This window comes from Monoraphidium neglectum (assembly GCF_000611645.1).
Source record: "Monoraphidium neglectum strain SAG 48.87 unplaced genomic scaffold scaffold02384, whole genome shotgun sequence".
NCBI classification, from domain to species: domain Eukaryota; kingdom Viridiplantae; phylum Chlorophyta; class Chlorophyceae; order Sphaeropleales; family Selenastraceae; genus Monoraphidium; species Monoraphidium neglectum.
The window spans coordinates 1-9,397 of record NW_014011244.1 but is presented as its reverse complement, the minus strand read 5'-3'; the positions used below and the strand labels follow the sequence as shown (position 1 = coordinate 9,397).

General features: G+C 68.8%; 2 protein-coding genes across 2 annotated transcripts; one reads left to right on the top strand and one right to left on the bottom strand.

The window, feature by feature from the left end:
* Positions 1-565: 565 nt before the first annotated feature.
* Positions 566-2,055, bottom strand: MNEG_10602 (putative La protein; the record flags this gene model as incomplete). Its single annotated transcript, XM_014040927.1, has 4 exons — positions 566-770; positions 1,026-1,238; positions 1,455-1,536; positions 1,792-2,055. Coding segments are annotated over 4 exons (764 nt in total), but the record flags the coding sequence as incomplete, so codon positions are not given.
* Positions 2,056-3,278: 1,223 nt separating this feature from the next.
* MNEG_10601 (hypothetical protein) lies at positions 3,279-4,123 on the top strand (the record flags this gene model as incomplete). Its single annotated transcript, XM_014040926.1, has 4 exons — positions 3,279-3,281; positions 3,350-3,442; positions 3,819-3,917; positions 4,091-4,123. 4 exons carry the CDS (start codon positions 3,279-3,281, stop codon positions 4,121-4,123), a joined length of 228 nt encoding a protein of 75 aa, XP_013896380.1.
* Between the last annotated feature and the right edge of the window lie 5,274 nt (positions 4,124-9,397).

Below are 9,397 nucleotides of genomic sequence, written 5' to 3'. Positions count from 1 at the left end.
CCCCGCCCGCCGCGCCGCGGCCCCGACCCGTCCCGGCGCCGCCGCTGTTGCCGCTGCCGCCGCGGCCCCAGCCGCCGCGGCCCCAGCCGCCGTGGTCGGCGCCGCCGCCACCGCCTGCGTCCCCGGGCTCGGACGTGCGACGGCCGCCGCCGCCGCCGCCGCCGCGGCCGTGGCGCTGCCCCTCTGGCGGCTGTGGCGACGCGCCCCGGCCCGCCGGCTGGCCGCCGGCGTGCCCCTTGGAGTTGCGCGGCGCGAGCGGTCGCACGCGCAGGCTCGTGCGCCTGCGGGGCAGGGGGCGCGGCCGGCGGGAGCTGAGCGCTCCGCCCGCGGCCGCTTGGCAAGCACCACACCATTGCCGCTTGCTCAGCAACACGCTGCCCCTCCCCTAAACCCGCCACCCCAGAGTCGCTGGCTTCGGGCGCCGGGGCGCAGCGGCGCCGAGCCCCCCTCTCCGCCCCTCACCAAGGCCAAACTCATCCCGGGCCACCAGCGGCACGACAGCCCCCGGCCGCCATGCGATCCACCCCCTCAAACTGAGCCCGCCCCCGCGTCAACGCCCGCTCACCAGTTGTCTGGGTTCCTCGCCCCCTCGACTGCCCTGGCCGCCTCCTCCTCCGTCCCAAACTCGACCAGCGCAAACGCGCCCTCCGCGCACGCCATGCCGGCCACGGCGGACGCCAGCCACGCGGGCAGCTTCTGGGTCTGGCCGCCGGGGCAGATGCGCACCAGCTCCACCTTGCCGTACTTTGAAAACGACGCCGCGACAGAGTCTGGCGCGGGGTGAAGCGCAAGAAGCGGGGAGGCGGGGGAGCGGGGTGCATCACGAGGCCGGCCGCAGCTTCCTCGGCTGGGGCGGCGCACAAATGCGGGGCTCGAAGCGACGTGCGAGGGCGGCACCCTGGGCACAACCCAGGCGGCGCGCTGAGGGATGAGCATCATAGTCCCCTGCCGGCCGCCAGCAACGCTGCGAGGCCGCCCCATCTTACACTCCTTCCCCTCCCCTCCCCTACCCTCACCGCCCGCACCTATGGTCGGGCCCGGCCCCAAGTGCTCCGCCACCACGATGCGCCGCGCGACGGCCGAGTGGTCAACCTCGGTCAACGGCGCCGCGCGGCGCACGCGGCGGCCGGCCTCGTCGACGACCAGCCGCGTCGAGCTACGCAGCGCGGCGACGACGACGTCGGGGTCGGGGGTGAGGGCCTTGATGCGCTTGAAGGATGAGATGAGCTTGATGGGCACTGAGGGGGTCAGGACAGGCGAGATGAGGGTTGGGGGGGAGGGGGTGAGTGCTTGACATAGGAGAGGGTGGGGGGGCCGGCTAGCGCCCGTGCGCGTGCCCAAGCGGGCGTCGAGCCACATCGCCCACGTTGTGCGCGGCTGGGACGGTCGAACCCCTGGCGTGCAGGATGAGGAAGGGGGGTCCCCGCGCGCGCCGAGTGCAGACGGCCACCCACCAAAGCCCTCGGGATCCTTCTTGACCTGCTTGAGCAGGTGCTTGTCTGTGGGCAGGTTGGCATCGCTGAAGTAAAACTCCACCTGCGGGGCAGAACCGGGCCGCATGCGAATCACGCGTGGTGGTGTTTCTGGGCGGGTCGTACTGCGAGCTCCGCCCTGCTGAGCGGCACGGGTTGGCTGCTGGCGGCATTCGGGGCCGGACGCGCCCGCCCATTACTGCGGCGGTCTCTGGCCCTTTGACGATGGCAGCCAGCCGCGTCGGAACTGGGACGCGCCCCGCATGCGCGGTCATGCGCGGTCATGCGCCGTCATGCGCGGTCATGTGCGCGCATGCACCTGCTTGATGATGGCGGCGGCGAGCTCGGCGGGGTCTGTCGGGGCCGCGCCGTCGCGCCCGCGCTCGTCGCTGTCATTTGGGTCGTGCTCGGGATCCTCCCGGTTGTCAGACGCGCTGCGCGGGCTCGCCGCAGGTGCGGGCAACGTTGCGTCTCGGGCTGCAGCCGAAGAGGGTGCCGGAGCAGCAGCAGCAGCGGCAGCAGCAGCAGCGGGCTCGGACGCCGCTGCCGCGGTCGTTGCGGAGCTGGTGGCGCCGTTAGCCATGGGTCCAAGAGGCTCGGGAGGTGGGTGGAGTGGAGGGGCGGGGGCGCGGCCTGCGCTGGGGGGCGAGGGGGAGCCGGCGGCGGCGGGGAGCACGCTGCGTCGCGACAGCACCGCGCAGGTCAAAACGCCGGCTGGAGCGGCCCCCTTGCCGCTTTTCACAGGCCGCATGTAGCTCGCTTCAGTTTGCGTAAGCTGTCTCGGAGAGCGACGTGGGTCAAGCTGGGGCCCGTTTCCCGGCATCAGGCTGGCTTCAGTGTGTGCCGATGGGCTTAAGGGGCCGCGTGCTGCTGCACACCTGAGAGGCGCAGAGTCCTCTGCACCAGCGTGCTGGTGAGGGCGCCCGCGCAAGAGGGACAAGCTGTTGATAACGGGCAGGAGCCTGGGAAGGCGGCCCCCAGCCCAGGTAAAGGAAGTGATGGATGGATGTATAGTCAGGAACAGGGTGAAACGATTTTCAATGTCAGCCCGAACCCCTGCTGTCTGCAGGGTGTCCACGAGTTGACAGATCACATCAGCCAGCTGTATCTCGGAGCAACATGAGTCTCTTCGGAAGCCTTGTGGGAAGGTGGGATGAGGGGTTGCTGGATCGATCGTGGTGCTCGGCGGCGCGTTGTCAAGCCGCGGAACGATCCAACGCGACGGGCCTCGCCGCTTTCGCACGCCCAGTCGGCAGGCGAAGACGCTGAGGGCCAAGAAAAACACGCCAGTTGGCAGCAAGGTATATAAGTCTTACGGGCCGATTACGCGCCCCAATCCTGCGGCGCCGAGCCGCATGCGCACGCATGCCAGGCTCCGCATGCCAGCGCTCGCAGCGGCAGGTGCCACCGCCCCTCCGCCATCCAACCCACGCCGCCGCGCGCAGCCGGCAGGCGACTGGCCCCTGTGCGCTTGCACGCATGGACGCCAGCGGCGCGCTCGTCCCCAGCCCCCGCTCCCGACCCTTCCGCCCCCACCCCGCCTCGACCCCACTCGCCCACTTGTATCAGGGCTTGCAACTAAAGCGCCACATCGACCTGACCCTCGGGCAAGGCAACATCCTTGAGGCAGTGCGGCTGCCGCCAGGGGAAGACCTCCGGGAGTGGCTGGCTGTCAACACGGTGAGCCGCGACCCAACCAAACGCGCGCCCCGCTCCCCCCTTCACAACACGTGTGCAGCTCGCCCCCCCCCCCCTGGGGCCAGGCCGGTGCCCGCCGACCGCCTCGCCCTACTAACAAAATAACACATGGTACGAAGGGACACAACACACGTCAACAACCCCCTGGCCCTGGGCGCCTGGGCTCACTCGGCCGACAGGTTGACTTCTACAATGCGGTCAGCATTCTGTACAGCACCCTGGCGGAGTTCTGCACTGAACGCAGCTGCGAGGTCATGTCGGCGGGCGGGAAGGTGGGCAGCCAGGCGCCGCCAACGCGTATTGCACAAGCGCATATATACTACTGCGTATCACGCTGTTTCGGCAGCAAAAGGCTGCGGTGCGACGCTCCCAACCGGCTCGCTGCGAAAGAAACACGGCGAGCGGGACAGGCGGGGCGCCACCGCTTCGCACGCGCGTGCAGCTGGCAGGGGGCGGCGGGCGTGCAAGCTTTTCTTGATATGTGCGCGGCCAGCAGCAAGCGCCCTTCGAGGCCCCCCGAGTAGACGCTGGTCACCAGCGTCCCGCCCTCACCCTTTGCCACGTTGCGCCCGCTCGCCCACGCAACCCCACCCGCGTCACCCGCGCCGCCCGCGCCGCCCGTGTCACCCGCGTCACCGGGTTACGCAGTTTGAGTACCTGTGGGCCGACGGCGTGAAGTATAAGAAGCCGGTGCGGCTGTCGGCCCCTGAGTACATTGACAAGCTCTTTGACTGGGTCGAGGTGCAGGTGGGGTGGCGCCACACATGGACACGCACGAGCTCCGTAGGGTCCAGAACCCACCACAAACAATGCGTCGCAGGGAGACTTCAATTCCGCACTCATCAAGGGTTTGGGGGGTACGGGTTCACAGTCAAAGCATTTGCGTTGAACCCTGAACCCCAAACCCTGTGACTTGACAGCGCGCCCAGCTGCTGTGCCTGGCTTTGGGGTGACTTTCTTAGCGCATGGCCCTCTGGGGTATTGAAACAAGGGCGTGGAGGGGAGGCGCTACGCATCTCGCACGGTAACGCAGGGGCACGGGGGCCGCCGCGCGGCCAGCTTGCGGCCCGCAAGGGCGCTCTCGTGGCCTCTCACCCCCATCGCGCTGCCCGCCGCCCCGTCGTCGTCCCCCCCCTCCAGATCGACGACAGCGGGGTGTTCCCCGCCCAGTTCGGGGCCCCCTTCCCGCCAGATTTCGGGGAGACCGTCCGCACCATATTCAAGCGACTGTTTAGGGTCTACGCACACATATACCACTCCCACTTCAAGCAGGTGGACAAGCACGCGCACGCGGAAGCGTGCTTTGAAGGGACGGCTGCCGCCACGGCTTTGAGGGGGCATCAGGGCGGCTGCTTCAGGGGCAGCCATTGAGCGCGGGCGCGCCCCGGCGGCGCCCGCTCGCCGACCTTTCGGGCCTGGCTTCGGGCGCGTGGTCTTGCGGACGCGGTGTGCGACGCGGCGGCGGCGCCCTGTCTTGCAGGTGTGTGCTCTCGGAGAGGAGGCTCACCTCAACACCTGCTTCAAGCACTTCATCCACTTTGTCCTGGTGCGCGGCACGAGTGCGGCAACTGGGGCTGCCCGCGGGGGGCGCACGAGGCAGGGAGTGCGGATTTTGAGGTGGCTGGGGCGCGCCAGGGCAACTGGGTGTGCAGCCTGAGCGCTGCCGGCCGCGGGTGCGGGTTGTGGCCACCCGCATAGCGTCGGCGGCCCGAGGGCATCACCACGTAACATGATGCCCACCTTTTCAAGTGCGTAATGGTTTGTTCTTCTATCACCCACGACGGTGGCCAAACTACTCACCCATACCCCACGGCCTCCGGGTCGACAACCGCCCGGTCAAACGAAACCGCCGTAACCGCCGCAGCACTTTGACCTGGTGGAGGAGCGTGAGCTCTCGCCCCTGCAGGAGCTCATAGAGCAGTTCACGGCGGGAAGGCACGGCGGGACGGGCGGCCGGGCGGGGGTGCCAGACCCGGGGATGCCTAGCTGAGGCCGCTCCTGAGCGGCAGCGATGGCGGCGGCGAGGGAGCGGCGACGGCCGCGCTTTCGTGGGGGGAATTCCTTATTATATCTATCGTTGGGCTTCGTCATCTCGTTGCTTTACCTAATCAACGTGCTTCATCGTCGTTCCATTGCGCCTGTGTGCACATGGCATGCTAATTAGGCCCTGCCAGCCGCGGCTCACCGCCGGCCGCACCCAGAAAGCAGAAACCCCGCGGCCACGGTCGTGCATGGCAGCACGCCACGTGGGCACGCGTGCAGCAACGCGGCGGCTGCATGCAGGGTGCCGCCAGCCTGGCAGTTGCGCTGGTTCGCAACCCCTCCGCAGTCAAGACGCCTCCGCCAGAGCGCGGGGTGCCTCCTGCCCCAGGCCTCCAGAAATGGCGGGGCTGGCGCCACCCCCGTTTGCACCATTCAGGAGGCCCCTCCGCGCCCACCCATCGGTGCTGCCAGATTTTGTGGAGGTTTGGAAAGGGTTACTCCTCTGCCCCCTGCGCCATCTGCCATCTGCTTGCTGCGCCCACGCGCGGCGGGAGGAGGGGGCGTCGAGTCCACCGCATTATGCTGTAACAATCTTACAAAGGGCAGGTATCTGATTGCCACGCGACCCTCACAATCTGCGCCCCTTGAGGAGATCATCTGCGGCTGTGACCCCTGCACACCTGACCCCTAGCCGCCTGCCAAGAAGCTGCCCATGCCTGGTGATGCCAGCTTCCAGGAAGGCTCCCACAAATGGTCCCCAGCAGGCATAAGCTAGGGCCCTCCAGGCTGCAGCCGTCACAGTGTCGGGCCCATGCGATGTATGCGCTGCCTGCCGTTTCCCAGCTTTCGCTGTTTTGCAGGGTCATTGACAATGGTCGGGCATCATGTCAGGTAAGTACTTAGTAATTACAAGGTTGTGCCAGAGAGGCTTGTAGTAGGGAAAAAGGGGCAGCAGCGGGCCGCCAACTGTTGAAAGTTGCAACGCGGGCACCGTTTGACCCAAAACATGAGCCGACTTGGAAAAGTGGGTGCCGTCAAGGAAGGGGGCTGCGATTGCGAGCGGCAGCCGGCGCTTTGCCAGGTCGCCGCAGGCCGTTGGCAATGCCGCGGCGAGGCTCGGACGCCCGGAGAGTCGCTAAAACCACGAGCGTCCGCGCGTGCGAATACACCGCGCACCGCCTGCGCGCCCGTTGCGTGCAGGTGGGCTCGAAGCCCGGGGGGCGCACGCAGCGGCGGCGGCGACGGCGCCCGGCAACGCCGCGGTCCCTGCCAAAGGGCGGTGCGGTGTGCCCACGACTAGGCCTTGCATACGGGCACTTGTTTCTGGCGCGTCGCCGCCTGCGCTGGGTGCGATGGCGCAGGACGCACGGCCGGCCACGCCCTGGCTGCGGCCGAGACGGGCCCCTTGGGGCGGCAGCCCGCCGTCGGTGACGACGGGAAGGCATCGCCAGCGCCGCAGCGGCTGTAATAACAAGAAGCTGTCATAAGGAGTGGCGAAAAAGGCACACCGGGTTCGAAAGTCCAGTCGCGTCGGGCAGAAGCTGGTTGTCTGTTTTTATTCATGCTTGCATGTGTCTTGGGGGCTTGAGAGTGCTGCATGCGCGGCGGCAAAGAGCAAAGAGATGGATGGGGCAGCGCAGCATGAGGCCAGGCATCAGCGTCAGATCTCTTGCGGCGGCCAGCCCTCGGGTTAAAGCGGGCGCTCATGTGGCTGGAGCGTAGGGCCAGCGGGGGCCATGTCGCCGACGGGCAGCGAAGGACAATCCCCGAAGGCACTGTGTGGTTTCGTCGTCCCGTGTGTGGTTTCGTCGTCCCAAAGCGAGGGAGGGGACCGCGCCAAGAATCCTTCGGCCCCCACGGCGGGCAGGCCGGCGTGCCCTCCAAGATGCAGCCGTCGCCGCCGGGGCGCAGGGGCCCCTCACAGCGGAGCGGCGCAGGGGCGGTCCGTTGGCGGACGCAAGTGCTGGGGTAATAATGCCCCCCGCGCGCCAGTGCCGACGGGGCGACCGCGAATGGAGCGGCTGCCCTCGTGCAAAGGCGCGCGGGCGAGCTCAAGTTTGGTAATACGGAATGGCGCTGGTGACAGGAGCTGCTACGAAGGAGGCCTTGCAAACAAGCAGTGTTTGTTCCACGAACAGGCCGCGCAGCACGGACTGTCGCTGGACAAGCGCTTGCAGGCTGGCTTGCACACGGGCCGCGCAGGCAGGCTCAACGGCGGGCACCCCCGCACTACCCCCGCAGCAGCGGCCAGACGTGGGTCCAGCGGGGCCGCCGGGGCGCGCGGCGGGCGACGTGACGCGCGCGTGGGGGGCGTTCTCGGAGGCCACGTTTTGGGCAGCGGCCGAGGCGCGGCGGCCTTTGGTGCGAAAGCAACAGTCCCGCGGGCGCATTGGCATCCGCGCCCAAACACGATGGGTAACATGTAATATGCAGTGCGATGGGTATTATGTAGTAAGCACGCCGCTCCCTGTATACAAAAACAGGTGCGTAGTCTCTGACCCCCGTGGGCAGCTGGCCGGCTGCCACCGAAATGCGGGGCTGCGATCCAGGCGCGCCGCAGCAGCGGCGGAAAGCACGGCCGCGCAGGCAGGCTACCCCCTGCCGCCGTCGATTGAGCAACGCTCAAGTGCTTGCTGGCAGAACCCACACAGGGATTTAGCCGCGCCCGGCATGGGGGCGGGCGAGTGGCCCGGGTCACGGCCCAGGCTGGGCCGCTGCCGGGCGGCCGCTCGGGATGCACAAGCCGATGTTTAGTATGCTTGGTGGCAAGCGCGTCATCCGCGCCTGCCTTACGGAACAAACCCCCTATTGACGCCGGCACGACCTTGGCTGCGGCAGCTCACTGCTCTGCTGGATCCGTGTCGTGAGTCCAGCTGTGTGCCGATCAAAGTGTGCCGACAGGGGCAGCCCAGGCGGGCGATAGAGCCCCGCACGGTGTGAAGCGCGCGCGCCTGTGGGGCCGCCGCGGTGGGCTGGCACAGGAAGGGCTTGTGTGCCGCGTGCAGTCGGTCAGTGAGGCTCAAGAGCAGTACCCAGGCAGAAGCCGGGACACCGGGGACCACCCACAAGAGGCATCCCCTACAAGATAGAGGCATGACAGATGGAGTTGAACTGTGCGGCCCCATGCATGTTGAGCAAGCAAGCACGGCAGCCGCTGGCCCCCAGGGTTTAGTAAGTTTCATGGGCACAGGAGGCTGAGGTTCGGCGCCTCGTGAACGCCAAGGGCCGCCCGCGCCGACGGCGGCAGCCCGCGCCGACGGCTGCAGCCCGCGCCGACGGCGGCAGCCCGCGCCGACGGCGGCAGCCCGCGCCGACGGCGGCAGCAGCGGCGGCGCCGCGGCCGGCGGATGCGTGAGTCGACCGCGGTCCGCTCCGCCCCGGGCTCGGCCCCGTCGGTGGGTGTACGGGGCGGCCGGCCGCGGCCCCCGGGGTGCCCGGTCGAGGGCTAGGTGCTCACACGGAATGCGGGTCCCGGGCGGGGCAGCCGGACGCACCAAAGCCGGGGCTGCAGTCGGCGGAAGCGCTCACAAGTTGGGGCGTGTATCAACTACAAAGCGCCCAGCGCCAAAACAAGCGGCGCCGCCCACGCGGGCTGGCCCTGGGCTGATTGGCTACGTGAATCTGCAGTCAAAAGTGATCTAGATCCAGGTCGGATCAGATCAGATCTGCCAAGATCAAACGATGTCGGAGGGATACGCCTGCTGGTAAGCGCGCAGCGCCGCCTGCAGCTTCTTGGAGGGGCCCGCGGGCAGCCCCATGGCGGCGATCTCATCCGCCGAGCACAGCGTAAGGGAGTAGGCGTCATGGAGGCACTCGGGCGCGGACAGGGCCGCCTGCAGCTCCACGCAGCGCGCGGCGGTGAGGAAGCCTTGCAGGTCGCCGGTCCCCGCGGCGGCGCGCAGCGCGGCCACGTCGATCTGCGAGGACGCGGGCTGCTGCGGCTGCGGCTGCGGCTGCGTCTGCGGCTGCGGCTGCGGCTGCTGCTGCTGCTGCTGCTGCTGCTGCTGCTGCTGCTGCTGCTGCTGCTGCAGCGGCGCACCCGCGCCACGCGCGTCGCCGTTGTGCAAGCCGGCCCCGGGGCCGGCGCCGGCGACCGCGGCCTTGAGGGTGGCGAGCCAGTCGATCCCCGTGGACGATGCGCCCTCGCACTGCTGCAGCGGCGGCGCACCCTGCGCCTGGCACTCCGCCCCAGCGCCGCCGCCGCCCCCTTCTTGCAGCGGCCCGGCCCCGACTGGCGCGCCGCC